This window comes from Nelusetta ayraudi, unplaced genomic scaffold, assembly GCF_046127955.1.
Source record: "Nelusetta ayraudi isolate G7.1 ecotype Tasmania unplaced genomic scaffold, CSIRO-AGI_Nayr_v1 ptg000052l, whole genome shotgun sequence".
NCBI classification, from domain to species: Eukaryota; Metazoa; Chordata; class Actinopteri; order Tetraodontiformes; family Monacanthidae; genus Nelusetta; species Nelusetta ayraudi.
Genome location: NW_027466102.1, coordinates 4,671,100 through 4,690,016, shown reverse-complemented (window position 1 = coordinate 4,690,016; position 18,917 = coordinate 4,671,100). Strand labels below are relative to the sequence as shown.

The following is an 18,917-nucleotide window of genomic DNA, read 5'->3' as shown; positions in this document are numbered from 1 at the left end:
TTTTGTCCTCAGGTGAAATTACGCATGCCCGCTGTGTTTTTGTCCGCGCCGGGATTTTTCTGCGACAATGCCGTTGCGTTCCATACATCACTTTTATTTTAACGCGCCAGAGGTCACACTGGGGATGTCAGACTCACAGCGAGTGATGCGAAAAACACCTGCGCTCGCTCTGAGGGATGATGGATATTAAAGCTGCTCGGACGTTTGATTTACATCAAATCGATTTTATGAAAACTTTTTTTTCTTTTTTTCTTTTTTTCAAATATTGAACTTTGATTTCAATTTGCCCAAAGTCTCCTCTGCCATCGCTCAAAGACAAGTCGGGATGGGTTGCGGCACCTACTGCTAAACCTCAATGCAGGACAAGCGGTGCAAGAAAATGAACGTTTGTGAAGCATATTTTCAAAACGTGTGCTTCAAAATCCACTCACCATTACATTGAATCCCTGTCCGATGGAGGGGAGACTTGTTAAGGGTCTGCTTTGCCTGTGACTGTGACCAGTCCAACTGATAGGAGAGACTCCAGCTGAAGCTGTTGTTCCTCGATGCTATGATGCTGAATCTCATTGAAGATACATTTCAAGTGATCTGCCAACATATTGACACACAAAAAGCAAGACAACCTCTGCCTTTGTCGAGCAAGTATCACGCGCCTTTTTTTTTTTTTTTTTTTTTTTTTTTTTTTTTTACGAGGAACCACCGAGTGTGACGATTTTGTCACCGTCGCTCATTTTCCAGCCGCTGAGTAGATTTATGGCTGTTTGCTGCTTCTCTCTCAGTTGCGCTTCTTGTCATTTTTTGGGTGCGCTTGACTCCTGCATGTTCCCCCGCACAAACAAACAAACAAACAAACAAACTCCTTGCGCTTTGCTCTGCCTTGAATGTTTTCATTCAGAGTTTCTCCAAACTTTCCAGCGTTTCATTGTCCAGCACCTGTTTGCTGCAGCGGCCCTGATTCACTTCTCTTTGCCATCGACGCTGTCCGCGCTTCCACCGTGAGGCCGATCTTATGAGATATTTATGTCTCCAGATTGCGCCGCCCCTCGTCTGAGGAGAGCGGCCGTTGCCAGTTTGGCTTGTTCACTGCTGCGCAGTGTTAAGTTTGTGTCCTTCATGCCTCATTAACTGGAGGGTGAAGCACAAATTTTGGGCAGAAATTTCAGTTCGCTGAGTTTGAGTTGTTTTTTTGTTTGTTTTTTTTTCCTCCTCTAGTGAGTGGACCTTTTTGTCGCAGACGTTATGAGATTGTAAGAGTTCATTTACTCACACATCTGTTGTGTTACATTGCTCACGTGTCTTCGCCTGCGTTGCTGCTTACGATTTTGGTTAAGGTGCCAAAAATGCATCTGAGTTTTTTTGCCCCCAAAAAAAGTTTTGTTTTTTTTTTTGCTTGAAAACTGTTTCACAAGACTGTATCGCGCCCGTTTTTTAACCTATGACTGACGAACCGCGTTAGCTCGTTAGCGCCATCGTTCAACCATTCAATCCCCGGTAGGCTCGGTGAGTAAAATATACTTCCAGTTTGGAGCTGCTACTCAGAATAGTGGCTCACTTAGCTTTTCTTGGAATGGGCCGCGTCTGTCAGGTGATGTTGCCCAGCAACAAACACGTTTTCATCCGTATGTCTCGTGGCTACACTTCGCGAGTGCGTCTATTGAGCCGGGATTCATTGGAACGATGAAAACTGTCCATGCATCCGTACACAAAACTCCTATTCACACACAGAGAGACCACATCAGAAGGTCCAACCGATAACGCAGCTCTGTTGTACCTCTTCCTCCATAAGTAGACAGCAAGTCACCTACTCTGACCTAACGCCGATGAACGAACCTCTATGGGGGCAAAATCGTTTTTTTTTTTTTTTTTTTTTTTTGCTTTTTCGAACATCTTTTCTCGGGCTGCTCAAAGAGCAATTATTTAAATCTGTACCAGCTGCAAGCAGGTCGTCCGGATCCACGTGGCACTGCTTTGGGTCAGAGCGGTGCCAACCAAAGCAACGCTTGACCACACACGTTTTTTGCACACAGTCATTGCCAGCTTTTTGTGGGGTACGCGATTACACGGGCCGAGGGGAAAATCCAAACATTTATCGAGAGCTGCGTTGCAACATGTGGAGTTTACGCTTACAGTGCGAGGAGTGTGTGGGTGTGTTGTGTGTGTCTGCGTGTGTGTGTGTGTGTGTGTGTGTGTGTGTGTGTGTGTGTGCGCGTGCACGTAGCCTCCCCATGAGCCATGTCACAGGCTGATTGGGATTTTATGGGGTCGAAGGTCAACAGAAGCAGGGAAAAGTGAACTTGCGACCCGGGGTTGAGCGGAGGAGTGTGAACTCATGGCCCAGCTCTCACCCCTCTGTCTCTCACTCTCCTCACCTCTTCTTCCCATGTGCTCCTCTTTGTTTTTGTTGCCGTTTGAAATGTAACCGATATCAATTCATTTCCAGCTGACTGGGTCTCACAGTTAGTGCCGTGTCGAGGGCTGAAAGTACCTGGAATTACTCAGGTACACAAAGGAAATCATTTATAAAAAAATAAAGATAAATTCAAAAAGTAAGGAAAATTTGTTTTCCTTAGTTCCATTGATCCGTCTGGTATAATTCTACACTGCACTGTGAGCTCATGAAAGAACTAAAGACATACTGAAACAATTGTAAGATAAATGTGCATCGAAATGACCTTAATCAAAGGCTTTAAAGAGATACTGCGTGTGTACTCCACTTTCTGCACAGGCTGCTAACAGGAAGGGGGACTCATCTTCCCCTCTTGGTCAATCTACACACACACACACACACACACACACACACACTGAAAGGACAGAGGGACATTGAAGGAGGAGTTTTCTCCAGAAGCTCTCGCCTGTTTCTGCTATTCTTTCACTGCAACAGTGTTGAGTTGAGTTCTCATTTGGAACTGTTGCATTCTATGCATCATAAATTTGACCTAAATCTCCCTGGAGCACATTGGAATGAAAAATAAAGGCTTATTTGAGCACTTAAACACCATTTTGGATTGTTTAAGCCGATTGTTTTCGCTAACTTAGCTTAGCATCTGGGCTGAACTCTATGTTAGTTCAAGTAACAGAAGCTGCTGATGTGTGTCTCCCAAACTTTCACTGTAGGTGCGCTTCACTGACATTCAATCAAACAACTCACTTGTAATGCTGCAAGCTCTATACTGTATGGTCAAACACTGCGTTGCGAAAAGTTTAAAAATCTTCAGGTTTGCTCCTCACGTCGGCAAACTCATGCTCCGTATCTCCCTCTGTTTCATTTCATTAGGTCCACTATCTGTTTACACCACAACTCTATCTTTGATTCTCCCCTGTCTCTCTCCCTCTCCCTGCTCTCCGTCTCTTCTGCCTCTCTCGGGCGAACCCGCTGAACTGGCTCACCACCGCACCCTTTCTCCCCGCTCACTTCCTGTTTAGAGTAACAATTAAAGGATTGTTCCTACAGCCCTGGGCATCAGGCGCCTTGATCTAAAACAGCCACCGCATCGGTGCGAAAAAGAGCCACATAGAGCAACAATTACGTGACCCAGTTGGGGAGGCAGGGGTTTTGCCGTCCGATTGCCAAAGTAAGACGCGGAGAGCCGTGTTGAGGGAGGCACCCAGGAAGGGACGGTGCCCTCGCCAGGCAGCAGTGGCTCAGGCGTGATCATCAGTGAGACGAACACAGCCGAGGCGCCAATTAAAAGTGATACCATGCGTTACAGTCTTGACAACCAATTATTCCTCCTTAAAACTTGGCTGAAGGTTAGACTCAGACAGCACGTAGCGAAGCCATGCCCAACTGCACACAAGAGCGGCTTGAAAAGTTCAAGCAATACTTTTGGGGTATCAGGTATCGGTACGATACCACAGTTGAATACTCCGGTATCGTACCGATACCTGTACGATGACAATTTTGTTATATTTGTGTTTGTACTGCAGTAAAACTTGAAGCAGTCACCAATGTACTAGAAATACATGCTGAGGAATGTTGTTCAAATGACAAAACATATTTGGAAAAATAAAAAAAAAATCGAAGTAATTCTATGATGTGTATTGCCCCTATGAAGTGCTCGTATTGTACTTGTAAAAAAGTGGCATCGGTGCATCCCTAATTACTTTATGACGTCGTAAAAATTACGAGGATAATAAACTTTCTTAGTTTTTTTACGTCAGCCAATGAGCCCTTTCATCTGTCTCTTTACCTTTTTTGTAAACGCTCACTGAGTTCACTGTGATTTCGCTGCTCTAATCTAAAGTGCTTTTCCCATGGCGCCACCTCTTTGTAAGTCCCTTTGCGCGAGCTGAACTTGCCTTGAACTTGCTGAAGTTCAAGAGTTTTCCGAAAAAAGCTCCAGCCGTGAGATAAGTTCTGTTATCTAATGTGCCGTTGCATGAGTGAAGTTTTGTTTAATTCTCACCATTTTGACCCGAGTCTCTGCTCTCTGCTCGCAGGCAGAGCGACGGGCCTACAGAGAGGCCGAGATCAGCGTCATGGACGACATATCGGAGGCGGGCTCTCACAAGGAGGACGACCCGGTCGACCCGGGCAGCCCCGCCCCTCCGCCTTCGCAGCAACACACGGACCCCGCCTCCCCGACGGTGGCCGTCACCCCTGAGCCTGTGGTCCGAGGGGAGCAGGCCACGCCCAGTGAGATAGAGCACCAGGTAAGCCTGTGATCCGCCGCCAACAGCAGTGTGCTGGTGGACAAATGCAATACTTTTTTTGGCCAAAATTTCACAATATAAGTAATAACAGCGCATGTGAGCTGGAATAAAGTGCAATTAAAAAGAAGCACACTTATGAACCCAAAACAATTAAGAGGCCTTTAACTCAGTAGGACCCACATTTTTTTCCTTATCATGAAGTTGTGACTAAAACTTATTCCACAAAAAGAAAAAGGCTCGCCAACTTTATATCATGTCTCGTAAATGAATTGTTGAAATTATTGAATAGAATTATATGTCCTGCAAAATTGATTTTCTCTATGTATATCCATCCATCCATCCATCCATCCATTTTCAATACCCGCTTCTTCCTGAGCTCAGGGTCATGGGGGTCTGCTCTGCTGGAGCCTCTCCCAGCTGTCTTAGGGCGAAGGCAGGGTGACACCCCGGACAAGTTGCCAGTTCGTCGCAGGGCCACATTGAGACAAACAAACATTCACACCCACATACACACCTACGGACAATTTAGAGTTTCCAATTCACCTCCCATGCATGTTTCTGGAGTGTGGGAGGAAGCCGGAGAACGTGGAGAGAACCCAGGCAGACAAGGAGAGAACATGCAAACTCCACACAGAAAGGTCCCAGGCTGGAATCAAACCCACGACTTTCTTGCTGTGAGGCGATATATATGTACACCATAACTCTTTTATATATATATACATATATATATATATATATATATATATATATATATACACATATATATATATATATATATATATACATATATATATATATATATATATATATATATATATATATATATATATACATATATATATATATATATATACATATATATATATATATATTTATATATATACATATATATATATATATATATATATATATATATACATATATATATGAATATATATATATATATATATATATATATATATAAATATATATGAATATATATATATATATATATATATATATATATATATACATATATATATACATATATATATTTCTTTTTAAATATATATATTTATATTATATATAAACTCTCCCTGATGCCGCGACCCTATCAAAACGGCTCCACGACCCACTTTTGGTTTGTGACCCACCAGTTGAGAAACGCTCCTTTAGCCGTACGATCTTCTCTCTATTTTCAGCAATGTCTGATCACGTGCATTGCAAAACAAGAATGAGTAAAATATGCACATCACCTTGTGACTGTAGGTTCCAGTGCACAGCGGACCAGCCAGTCAAAAGGTGAAATGCCTGGTCGCTCCATTTTAAAAACAAACCTGCGTGACCTGTCAGATGCAGATCCTGGCTTGCTGGCTTCATACCAGGAAGAGACTCACTTTAAAAAAAAAAAAAAATCTTAATGAAGAACAGAAGATCCATTTGTAGAAACGGCATTAATCAGGAGAGCTCGTAGACAAATACTGCAACCTTTGGTTGATGTCCATCGGGAAATGCCGTCATGGATGTTCAGAGATGCGGCTTTTTGAAAAGTTGTTAATGTTTTAATTCTCTTCATACGTTGTGCCACATCCTCTCAGCTCCTACCCCTTAAACCACAGTTTGATTCTCTTGGGAAAACCAACTTAGCCCACCCAATTTTCTTAGTGCCCGCCCCCACTGGGGGCCCACACTAGGGACCCCCAGGATCGCCATACATTTGTCCACTCGTTCCTTGTTCTAAAAATAAAGAATAAAAACAATACCAAGAACATGTACTCAAGATAGTTCGCATAGAGATATTAGATGTTAGTCCTGCAACCTGAATCTATGTACTAATATTCTTAATGGTAAACTTTAGAGCAGGTATGTGCAAACTACGGCCCTGGGGCCATATACAGCCCGTTAAGCTTTTTAATAAGAGTTTGACTTCTGTTAAACTTTGTTCAGGGTTGTGGAAATTAGACAGGTGTAAATTTGGAATTTCTTTATTTGTTTTGCGCGTTATTTCATTTTGCTTGCCTGGAGTTGGTTCTGACTCATTGTCCATGGCCTCGTCACAGGATGGCCGAGGCTTTAACATCGGCACGCTGGTGTTCGGGAAGCTGCGGGGGTTCTCCTGGTGGCCCGGCCGGATCGTCTCCTGGTGGATGAGCGGCCGGAGTAGAGCCGCGGACGGCACCCGCTGGGTCATGTGGTTCGGTGACAGCAAGTTCTCTGTGGTGAGTTTCTCTGTCGTGTTAATCCCTTTTTATTATTCCATGAAAAATGAGAATGCTCCCGATGTTTTCTGAAAATGGGAGAATTATTCTGTTACAGGTAAAAGTACTTGCTCTTAATTTGTTGTTTGATGAAGCCTTTATGAGGAGATTAAAGGCTTTTTTTCAGGTACAATATAAAAACTTCTTGCGGAAAAAAAAACCCTTGACACCGAAGCAGCTGCCCTTAAAATAGACCGACTTCCTGTGACTCACGCAGCGGCCTCAACTTTGATTCACATCCCCTCCCCTTTCCTGTGTCTCTGTTTAATCTTGACGTTACAATTCCGTCCGCTCGCAGGTCTGCGTGGAGAAGCTGATGCCTCTGAGCTCGTTCTCGTCCGCCTTCCACCAGCCCACCTACAACAAGCAGTCCATGTACCGCAAGGCCATCTTCGAAGCTCTGCAGGTAGCGGCTCCACCTTCTCAACTCCTTTGAGTCATTCTGGTGGTTGAATGGCCTGTAGTTCTCACGGTAGAAATTGTGAATAATATATTGGGAATATTTACATGGTAATTTATTGTATTTATTCTCCTATCATTGGCATTGGTAAACAAACAAGTTGTACAGATCATTACCTTAGTATGGTCATTATGTGCAGAAGTGGTACAATTAAATAGGCAAATCCTTCTTGCTAATATTCCTAATATTATGTCTATTTGTTCTTGACTGATTGAAGTGTTTTCATTTGGTCTTTTGTTCGCACATGTTTGAAATAAAGCCTTTATTCATTCATTCATTCATTCATTCACTGAATTATGAGTACAAATGCCCACCAACACCAAAGTCCCTTGCCTCTCATTAAATTCTCACTTTGAAAAGATCCCATGGTGGTGTGAATGCAGATATTTCATTTTGTTTCTCATGCTTTACAAGCTTGCATTGGATTAAGTTCCACAGAACTGCTTTCATGTCTTGTTTTAATGTGGCTCGCCTTTTAATTTCTTTTTTTTTCGGTCAAAGCGCACATTTAGCCGTCTTTGCAACAACACAGGGGTTGAATAAAGGAACCGCATATGAAATCTGCTGATGCTGAACCAGAAAGTGAACATGTGGGTCTGCACGTTACTTCTTCCCGTAGGTGGCCAGTGTACGGGCGGGACGACCGTTTCCTTCCTGCGATGCGAGCGATGATGCGGACGGAGTGGAGATCCAAACCCGGCAAATGATCGAGTGGGCGATGACCGGATTCCTTCCAAGTGGTCCGCAAGCGCTGGACCCCCCAGAGGGTAAACATGTGAAATTAGACCCTAATGTCTTGGGAAACCCCAAGTTAAGTGTGTTCGCCGTGGAACAGATTGTCGCCGTGTCTCAGCCCTGCCTTGCCGAGTACCCATTGCTATTTTTCTTTAAGTTTTTTATTCAACGTATGCGATCGCCAATGACGGCTGTGAACCATCCCTTCAGGAGAGCAGAACCAATACAAGGAAGTCTACCCGGAGATGTGGTCCGAACCCGAGGCGGCGTACACGCCCCCACCTGCCAAAAAGCCCCGCAAGAACGCAGCAGAAAAGGCAAAGATCCGGGAGGTGATTGACGAAGGGACCCGAGGTAAACAAGTCATTACGCAGTTTGAGCCAAAGTTGCTTATTCCCAGAGTTGAACCTACAACTTATCTCGAGGTTTACTTAAAAAAAAAAATAAATCTTGAAATTGGAGGACTGGAGAAACATGTTCACATCAAACCAAAACATTTTGAACCTGTTTTTTGTTTCGCCGGTTTAGTTAACGATACAATACACGTTTCAATGCGCGCAATGGACAGTTTGCAGAAAGAAATTCCACGGGACACGATGAAAACTTGTTATTTATGCATTTCTTCTCAGGGAAAACAATAATCTCAGAATGTAAAGTGTTTCAAAACACAGCGTGTGAGATCTTGTAGCATCTAGTGGTGAGAAAGCGTATTGCAAACAATTAAATACCTCTTTATTTGTCATGTGTTAAGAATGTGTCCAGGTTGTCTCCCAAAAAAAAGTGATAAAAAATTAAAAAAACGATTTGTATCTTTTTGTATCTTTGGTTCTATGAGAAAATTTAAAATTTAAATGAAGAACCATCAAATGTGTGTTTCACAGTTCTTATCGTCTTGCTTTATTTCCATTTCCAGAGAGACTCATATTTGAAGTCAAGAAGAAAACGAGAAACATAGAAGGTAAAGATCACTTATATCTCCTAATTCTTTCACAGGAATGAAAATGACAAAGTAGATGAATCAATAGACTATCCACTCAAAAAGAACTGACAAAAGGAATCTCTTCTTTTCCTTTGTGAGACTTGCTGGATTTTTTTTGATACAGCCAGCAATTAATCTACACATGTTGTTTTTCACTTAATTGCTGGTGCTTGTGATTGTATCTGAAAAGTATTCAGTTGGAATTTTTACAATCTAAGAACTTGGTTACAGTGATAAACCACATTGACTATTTGATTTATTAATGATCAGTAATTGCTTATTTAAAAAGCTGTATTTTTGATGTAGAAATACTCTCAGTAAGATACGCCAGTGGGTGTTGCTAAAATGAAACCCTTCAAACCGCTCAAATTCTAGGTTCGGTCTTCCACTGTTTGCAAAACATCTCTGTGGGCTCTGGTTCTTGTCCTTTTTTTTGACATTTTCATTGGATTTGTGTAATTAGACCCACACAAATTATAATAATTACGACATGTTCTCTGGTGGGTTGAGGAGGTGGTTTGCCACCCACCCCCCCAGAATTAGTCCTTTTATAATGCTCACTGTGGATCTTTTGGGACTAACAGGCCATCCTCTGCATTGATCACGCAGTGCAATACCCGAACAACGTGTTGATTCTAAAAATGTAAAGGCATCCGTGTGTGTTTTCTTTAGATATTTGCATCTCTTGTGGAAGCCTCAACGTCTCTCTGGAGCATCCTCTCTTCATGGGAGCCATGTGCCAGGGCTGCAAAGTAAGAGTGCACTATTATTACTGCTATTAAATTTATCTGGGATAGGATCATTTTTTTCATCAATGAGAATGTGCATAAAAAAACAGTGTCTGCTTGGTATGGTTTTACATTTGAACATCGCAACATCTATAGATAGACAAAATGAAGTACTACCAACACATACAACGGGCCACAATGCACTGTAGATTGCGCCACACATCTGCTACAGTTATCCATTTAAAGTGACAGTAGCAGTTGTACAGCTTCTCAGAGTTGGAAATGCTGCCTTCATGTTGCTCAAGTTCTCTCTTCAGCCATCAAAACTGTAAATATTCTGAGATTATGTTCTGTTGAAAGACCAAAACCTCTCAAATTCTTATTTTCAAACTTTATCAATTCAACTAGCTTCAAATTAGACCAACAAATTGACCATTTGGCCAAGTGTGGCCAAACGTTCCAAACACCGCGTCTCACTATATCTCACTCATCTTAAAAGCCTTCAAATAATTGCCTCAAAGTGTCTTCAGCACGGTGGAATTTTTGGAGATATTTACCCAATGTTGTTATCGCAGACTCCCCGCCCGCCCCCCCCCCCTGACTCTGTTTTCTGCCCTGGCAGAACTCCTTCTTGGAGTGCGCCTACCAGTACGACGACGACGGCTACCAGTCCTACTGCACCATCTGCTGTGGAGGCAGAGAAGTGCTCATGTGTGGCAACAACAACTGCTGCAGGTCGGTACCAAACCTGGGACACGCTGCCCGGCTTTAAGCCTGCCGGGCGGCGGTCGCTTCAGTTTGCAGCCAAGACGAGGTTGCACGTTTTTTGTAGCAACAGCAGCAAATCAACCGTAAATGTCAAAACAGACTTTGACGACCCGTCCAGTCAGACAGCCATCGATTTGTGAGGCAAATTTGTTGTTTGTTTGCTTGTAACCGTAGACATACATCTCTGGCAGAGGGAGTCACACTATCAGCATATTATACCATAAATCAGGGCAAACTGTTTGACTGGTGGGGCTACAATGGGTTCAAAAATTTTGACAGAGGGGCCGAAGCAGCAGCAGCAGCAGCAGGAGCAGCAGATGGATGAAGTGTTTTGGTGACCCACCTCATAGGAGAAAAATATCTATCTCATGGTGGGATATGTAGAATGTCAAATAAAAAATGAACAAAAGCAAAGTTAAAACAAAATATATTTTCTTTGAAGCCCCACGGTATTTAGCACTTTATTGAAATGATTCTGAAAACACTTAAAAATAGAAGAAATACAACAACTTTATGACTTACTCACTATTCATTTCATTTCTTCAAGTTCGGCAGGCCGGATTGAAAAGCTTAACGGGCCACATATGGCCCCCGGGCCGTAGTTTGTTATAGATGATGCTAGAGATGACGGTAAATATGTTAATATAAAATTATTACTCACTCAAATTAAAATAAACCAGTTCAGAAAACAACACAAACTATTGATAAACCACAAACACATTGGTTTATGGTTACTGGACAGAATGATCGCAGCTACTTAACATCTCTGTTTTGCATGAGAGAATTCAAGGCGGCCGCAGCTTGTTTGGAAGTGTCCAGTTTGCTGCTCAGCTGCCAGGAATAAACAAACTATTTCATCCCTGAGACGCCGGTGCCGAGCCCAGATGAAGTTGGGGAGTTGCGTCAAGACAGAAATCCAGTCTAAGCTTGACCAAACACTGGCTTCATGCTTCAATAATCCCACAAGTGGAACCATGAGTCACAGGGTTCGGACACTTAGTTACTGATATGCAGAGATAGGCAGCAGAGCTGATGTCGTCATCAAAATGCATTAGATCACTTTAAAAAAAAATAATAATAAACTGCAGACAGTTAAATACTGTTTTAAAACTACATGTGATAAATTTGTGCAATTACAATAATTACCTATTCAGGTGTGACCTCATGATATAACACATAGCACATTCTCCTGTGTGTGTGTGTGTGTGTGTGTGTGTGTGTGTGTGTGCAGGTGTTTCTGTGTGGAGTGCGTGGACCTGCTGGTGGGCGCCGGCTCGGCGGCTACAGCCATCAAAGAAGACCCCTGGAACTGCTACATGTGCGGACCCCGCAACACCTACGGGTTACTGCGGCGGCGGGACGACTGGCCCAGCAGGCTCCAGCACTTCTTCGCCAACAACCACGAGCAGGACTTTGTGAGTGTCAACAGTCAACCACGTTTCGCTCCTCCGTAACGGCGTTTTGTTTGTGACTGCGTTGACAAAGAGGCCAAGAGACAAGTAGGGTTCTTTCAGGGGCCTTTCACTAGAACTGATGTTAAATCCAATTAATCCATTTGCTTCCAATTAATTCCAAAATGCATTCCATTACTTGTGAGATAGGCCCAAAATCACCATTACATTCAGCCGGTTCACAACACACCCAAAATCTTTTGGCCCAAGGCAGCCACATAAATGTTTATTTAATCCATGACACCCCCGGCACCCTCCACTTTCTTCATTTTCACTCTGTACATTCCTTTGTTTGTACATTCTTGAACTATTCTAACGCACATTTTACTTTTACATTTAACATGACACCAGCTCGGGAGTGACCCCTGCACCAGAGGTCTGGGGTCCCTTAGCAAGAAAACATTTAGGGGCCAGATCAGGCATGGGCAAACTGCGGCCCGGGGGCCATTTGCAGCCTGTTAAGATATTTAATCTGGCCTGCTGAACTTGATGAAATTATATTGATAGTAAGTAAGTCATAAAACAGCTGTATTTTATCCCCTTTTTCAGTGTTCAATGAAAAATATTTTGTTCTGACGCTTTTGTTCAATATCAATTAACATTAAAGCGCAGGTTTTTTTTGCATATTTCATAATATATATTTTTTCGTCCTATGAGGTTGGTCACCAAAACACGCCTTCCATCTGCCCCTGGTCGGGCGCCTTCTGTCAAATTTTAGAACCCGTTGTGGCCCATGAGTCAGAAAAATTGCCCACCCCTTGGCTAGATAGTAGTAAAACAACCCTATGACAATAACACAACATTATTATTGTGCCTTTTATGTGTAGCCTACTTTCAACTATATCCCATCCCTTTCCACAGGTGACCAGTAGGGGGGTTTATTTCTACAGTATAACACCTGTTCTTCAGTGTAATTTGGCCATTAAATGAACTAGGCAGCAGTGCGAATCTCAGACACAAATCTATTAGAGCAGGAAAAAAGTCGACTCAGTGATAGCCTCTTTCGTTGAATTATTTAATATGCTTTGCAGCGATTAAAGAAACAATGTAGGCATCATTTCACATTTGATGGGGCAGATTATTCTGTTGTTAGTCACGATTCGTCATCCCCTTAAATGCAGCATTGCCTTAACAGAGAAAGAACAAAACAACAGCCACAGGAGGGCAACATTTCTTCCTGCGTGTGCTTGGGAGCCCCCTGGTGGCTGCAGGGTGCATTTAGTTGACTTTAGTGGGCCAGAGCTGCCTCTATTCTTGCCCGCAGAGGTTGACGCCTGTGAAACGATACGTTCTTCCTCTCGTCATTCACTCACCAGGAGCCGGCCAAGCTGTATCCTCCGGTCGCGGCGGAGAAGAGGAAACCAATCAGAGTTCTCTCCCTGTTTGATGGCATTGCCACAGGTATGCGCAAGACCTCAAGTCAGTATATTTACTGTCAGTGCACCTGTTGGTTGACATAAACCTAAAGCTCAAGTGTGTAAAATTTGGCCTGATTTATGATTTTCATATTTGTAAAAGCTTGATATACTGCCCGTAAATATATTAATAAAAGCGTACAATCACAGTACAGTAAAAGTAATTTGGTTTTCCTACCTATAGAACGTTCCTTAATTATATAAAAGATTATACACAGATCAAGGGTCTTGCTTCCAGTTATCTTCTTTCTAAGGAAGCCTGGTGTGGACAATCCAGCCCGCCTATGTAATTAGGGTGAACAGTCGCATCTTCACATTAACCAACAAAGAAGAAGGTGGATGAGGGGTCCAGGTTTCGGTGCACAGGCCACTGTAGTTCACTGGCAAACTAAGGAAGGGGAGGGAGAGTGAAAGACGCTGCAATGTGAAATGTAACCACTTGATGCCGCTGTTTCTTCTTCAAAATCTCCAAATATTACACACTTAACCTTGAAGAGATCTTTGAAATGTTCAATATTAAGGGGAAGGAACCAAGTAAGGTGACATCACCAAAGATGAATTGGACCGTTAGCATTCTGCAACCCGTCATTTAGCACCCGCTAACGCCGCCGCCCGTGACGTAAATGTGTGTGCGACACCAGGTCTGCTGGTGTTGAAGGATTTGGGCATCCTGGTGGACAAGTACGTGGCGTCCGAGGTGTGCGAAGACTCCATCACCGTGGGCATGGTCCGGCACCACGGCCGCATCATGTACGTGGGGGACGTGCGCAATGTGACACGTAAACACGTGAGTGGGCTTCCTCTCAGTCACATGTTGCCACCTGTGTTCCGCTCGTTGATACCTGATCTAACTAACGCTTTGACCAGATTGACGAGTGGGGGCCGTTTGACCTAGTGATTGGAGGAAGTCCCTGCAACGACCTCTCCATAGTCAACCCTGCCAGAAAAGGCCTCTACGGTGAGACTTTGTTTGAGTAAAAAGCATTAGATGTTCGGGGTTTAACAATACATGGGTCACTGTCAGTATATCTATTTATTGATTAACAACTTTATGTTCCATCCATGGATGGAAAACACGTTTGTGTGTATGTGTTTTTCGCCGGCTGCCTTGTTGGCCAGCAGGCTGCCAAAGGCGCTGCCAGGTGTGATATCAACACCCCTGTGTCGCTTCTTCCTGAGCTCAGGGTCACGGGGGTGAGCTGGAGCCGCTCCAAGCTGTCATAAGGCAAAGGCAACGACTTCATTGTATGATGATGATATGTACAATACTGACAATATCGATCCACATTGTCATCTTTAAGATGCACCTTTATTTTGAAATTCACACAGCACGGCTGTGTCTCCACTTCCAGGCAGGTCACGACTAGCAGTGAAGAAAAAGAGAGTATTCAAAGTATTTGGTATTTTAGAAAAAAGGCAGAAAAAAGGCACTAAAATTGCTTGGGTTTTTTTGGGTTAAGAAAAACATCCCTAGATGTACTGCATACTGGATACATTGACTATTATGCAGGTTGACTCTACTGATTTTTGCATTTTAAAAAATAAGTTCAGTGACAGTGGTTAAATTCTCATTGGTAAAAAAAAAAAAAAAAAAGAAATATGCCTGGAATATATGATAAATAAATACAATTATCAAATTATATTAAAAAAAAATCAAAAATAGACTTTGTGATATTGGCAAAATTTGTATCTTCATCCAAACAACAAGTCCAATATAATATTGTATTGCGATGAAACTGGTGAATTACACCCTGATTTGACATTTTCCATGCAAACAAACTCCAGAAAACTCCATGCGGTCGCACTTGAGATGGCTCTGAGTGGTGGCGTGCTACATCTGTGTCACACGGAGACTCCGTCTTGTCCCACAGAGGGAACTGGCCGGCTGTTCTTCGAGTTTTACCGCCTGCTGCACGAGGCACGGCCAAAGCCTGGCGACGAGCGACCATTCTTCTGGCTGTTTGAAAACGTGGTCGCCATGGGGGTCAGCGACAAACGAGACATCTCCCGCTTTTTGGAGGTACAGTAGCGAACCGACGGCAAACAACGAAGTCATGACTTCCACTGTGTGTGTGTGTTTGTGTATATATACATATACATATATATATATATATATATATCTGTGTGTGTGTGTGTGTGTGTGTGTATATATGTATTCAGTAAGTAATTTGGTTTTCCTACCCTTATGTATATGTGTATATATATATATATATATATATATATATATATATATATATATATATATATATATATATATATATATATATATATACACATATACATTTTCACATTAACCAACAAAGAAGAACATTGACGAGGTATCCAGGTTTGGGTGCGCTGGCCACTGTAGTTCACTGGCAAGCCCAGGAGGGGGAAGGAGAGAAGGAGAGAGAAAAACACTGCTATCTGAAATGTAACCACTTGAGGTCGCTGTTTCTTCTTCAGAGTCTCCAACTGTTACACACTGGACCTTTAAGCTGAGTTATTTTCATTGTTTGCTTCAGTTGGCTACCCCGGAGCACCCGTGGTAAAGTACTGTTTCTTTTTCAGTCGAACCCAGTGATGATCGACGCCAAGGAGGTCTCCGCCGCGCATCGTGCTCGCTACTTCTGGGGTAACCTCCCGGGAATGTCAAGGTAGCGCAAAAACACGTGTCTTTCTGTTGTTGTGACAACCTCCAATTGCAGCAATGCAATCCCTAATACGCTAACCTCACCACAGTTGTTGCCTTATGCTAACCTGAAAGAAAAAATTCAATTCAAAAATGGTACTCATAGCACAATAGATATTGATAATCAGTTTGCTTTCCCTTCCTTTGCTCCCACTTGGGTTCATGGCAGACCTCTCGCCCCCATGTCTAATGACAGGCTGGATTTACAAGAGTGCCTTGAGCACGGACGTACAGCCAAGGTACCTGCCCTTTGGATGTGTGCATGTGTGTGTCTGAGTCTTTCACAGTAGTGCATTCTGACTGATGGGAAAAACAAAAAACAAAAACATATGATCATATGCCTGATGTGACAAATAGACGCGTTTCATCATGAGCATGTGTTTCCTTACTGCATGTTTGTCCCGTTATTGTCTTAAGTCAGTCTGTTCTCCAGCAAAATGTCATAGAAAACATCCCGTGCAAAAGGAGAATAGCCGTAGGATTAAAAAGGATTTGCCTGTGTGTGTGTTTGTTTGTGTGTACGTATGTCTGTCTGTCTGTCCGTCTGTGTTTGTGTGTTTGGCTCTGGATTTAATTCCAGTTTGAGAAGTTGCGTACGATAACGACACGCTCCAACTCTGTGAAGCAGGGGAAAGATGAGCATTTCCCCGTCTTTATGGACAACAAGGAGGACATCCTCTGGTGTACTGAGATGGAAAGGTAAAGTTCTTGCGTCCCTCACAATTCACTCTGTATTAATGCCTAAGAAAAAAATTGGACCAAAAAGACCCCCAGGAAAAGCATGTGGTTTAGTTCCTGTTTAATTTCTGATTCCATAATGTTAAGTGTTTTTGAAAGTATAAAAACAGTTATGTAGTAAATTATGTAAACAGACACACACGGCATTAATTAAAGACACGCAAAGAAAGTGAAATCGAGAAAAAAAAAATTCTTGAACATTTATTTCCCACTTACTGTAAATCTGTGTGTTCTTCCCTGCTGGGCGTCAGGCGCATTCTCCAGCAGTCCCGAGCTGGATTGACAGATCATTTGTTGCCATGTGTCTTCTCAGGGTGTTTGGTTTCCCCGTCCACTACACCGACGTGTCTAACATGAGTCGTCTGGCCAGGCAGAGGCTGCTCGGACGCTCCTGGAGTGTCCCGGTCATAAGGCACCTCTTCGCCCCGCTCAAGGAGTTCTTTGCCTGCAAATAGTCACACCACCAACTCTCTCTCTCTCTCTCTCTGTCTCTCTCTCTGTCTCTCTCTCTCTCACACACACACACACACACACACACACACACACACACACACACACACACACACGCAGTCATACTCTGACAGCTAGTACATGAAGGTTGGATGCCTCTCTGGATGATCAGATACACACATGACCACTGTAAAGACTGCTTCCCTCCACCCCATGTAGACCAAGAGCTGACCTGAGTCCCCTGGTGCTATACCGTGCTGATTCCCACACACACACACACACTAACGTCACCCACAAACACAATCTGGTAGGTGCATCGTCTCGGTACTGTATTTTTTTCAACACATACGCGCGCGCGCAAACACAAACACTCATACACACACACTTCCTGTCTTGCCTGAAACAGGTTTCTTATGTTACAACAGCTGGAGTTTCGACAACCTCCAGCAGGGTGCAAAATTAAGTACAACAACAAAACAAACACCAATGAATTTATTTGATTGTGTACTTTTACTGTGGAGACTAAAAAGAAAAAGAATAAAACCAAAGGATGCTTTAACACCTGGATAACGCACGAAAAGTTGTTCTGAAACTAATGGGACTTTTGCGTCTCCTCTGGCTGTGTTTGGTAGGACGTATGTTACCGTAATGACCACACTCTGACCCCGCAGCGGGTAATTCGCAGTGAGTTCACAACCATTGACCCTGTAACCAAAAGAAACTCTATGTGAAGAGAAAATGGAAGGACGCAAACTGATTTGGAGGGGTGAGGGGGCCCTTTGTATTTCAGAACTCAGAAACACAATCCAGGTGTGAAGGCATCCTAATATTAATATAAGAATGAAACGTCAAGTGGCTCAATTAGCCAGCGTTCATAACTGCTAAGGCGGGATCATCATCTCATGATATAAACTCAGTGGAACCAGCTAAGATACATGTTAGTGGATTACACGGTAGCTATAGATTTAACGTTCCCCAACCTACATTACCTAATTACCTAATACCTTGTGTAGTTAATTATTAAGTATTGAACTTATGCAGCCATCCTTGCTGCAATCATGTTGCTGAACATCACTGAGTTCATATTTCGAGACAAAATGTCCCAGCACTGGCTGTGGAGCCGTTTGACAACATTCTATGTTAATCTCCAGTTTTATTTATTTATTCATGGATTGTTTTTTGTTGCATATCTATATATCTATACATACAATATACTGTATATGCACAGCCTTAACACTGGTGCTGTTCAGGATGTGAATGTTTTCGGTGCTCTTAGAGACTTCGGCCGTCTCTGTTTTGGTTTTTGGTTGGTTTTTTTTTTCAGTCGCCACAGACATTTTCTTCAACGAGCAAAACTTGCAGACTTTCAAGCAGGTGAGGGCAAGAAAAGCGATTATTTTCGATCTTTGTAATTCATGCTACCCGTGCATGGCGCAAAGTTGATACTGCTCTGGAGGTGCAAATGGTTGAAGCAGTTGAGCCAAATTTACTGCTGAAATAGAAGATTGCTTTTTAATGAATACATTTTTTTGTTTGTTTTTTAACGTTAACTGATCCATGATTTCATTGTGCAAGGGCAGGCTAACCTTGCAAAGGCAGCTGGAACATTCAGATTTCAGTTTTGAGGTCTTA

The 18,917-nt window shown here is 42.9% G+C and overlaps 1 protein-coding gene across 11 annotated transcripts in view; it reads left to right on the top strand.

Moving 5' to 3' along the window:
* dnmt3aa (DNA (cytosine-5-)-methyltransferase 3 alpha a) overlaps window positions 1-18,519 on the top strand; it is a 43,519-nt gene extending 25,000 nt beyond the window's left edge. For 8 of the 11 annotated variants that reach the window (XM_076037648.1, XM_076037652.1, XM_076037647.1 and 5 more), the window contains 17 exons: window positions 4,441-4,653; window positions 6,693-6,851; window positions 7,189-7,296; window positions 7,970-8,117; window positions 8,296-8,439; window positions 8,999-9,043; window positions 9,737-9,816; window positions 10,415-10,527; window positions 11,792-11,975; window positions 13,328-13,412; window positions 14,068-14,213; window positions 14,294-14,384; window positions 15,298-15,446; window positions 15,977-16,062; window positions 16,267-16,336; window positions 16,678-16,796; window positions 17,149-18,519. In XM_076037648.1, coding sequence (XP_075893763.1) covers window positions 4,441-4,653; window positions 6,693-6,851; window positions 7,189-7,296; window positions 7,970-8,117; window positions 8,296-8,439; window positions 8,999-9,043; window positions 9,737-9,816; window positions 10,415-10,527; window positions 11,792-11,975; window positions 13,328-13,412; window positions 14,068-14,213; window positions 14,294-14,384; window positions 15,298-15,446; window positions 15,977-16,062; window positions 16,267-16,336; window positions 16,678-16,796; window positions 17,149-17,290 — 2,082 coding nt within the window. In that variant the 3' untranslated portion in view covers window positions 17,291-18,519. The remainder of the gene's footprint in view (window positions 1-4,440; window positions 4,654-6,692; window positions 6,852-7,188; window positions 7,297-7,969; window positions 8,118-8,295; window positions 8,440-8,998; window positions 9,044-9,736; window positions 9,817-10,414; window positions 10,528-11,791; window positions 11,976-13,327; window positions 13,413-14,067; window positions 14,214-14,293; window positions 14,385-15,297; window positions 15,447-15,976; window positions 16,063-16,266; window positions 16,337-16,677; window positions 16,797-17,148) is intronic. The other 3 variants (XM_076037654.1, XM_076037650.1, XM_076037649.1) reach the window with 2 other exon arrangements.
* The last annotated feature ends 398 nt before the right edge of the window (window positions 18,520-18,917 follow it).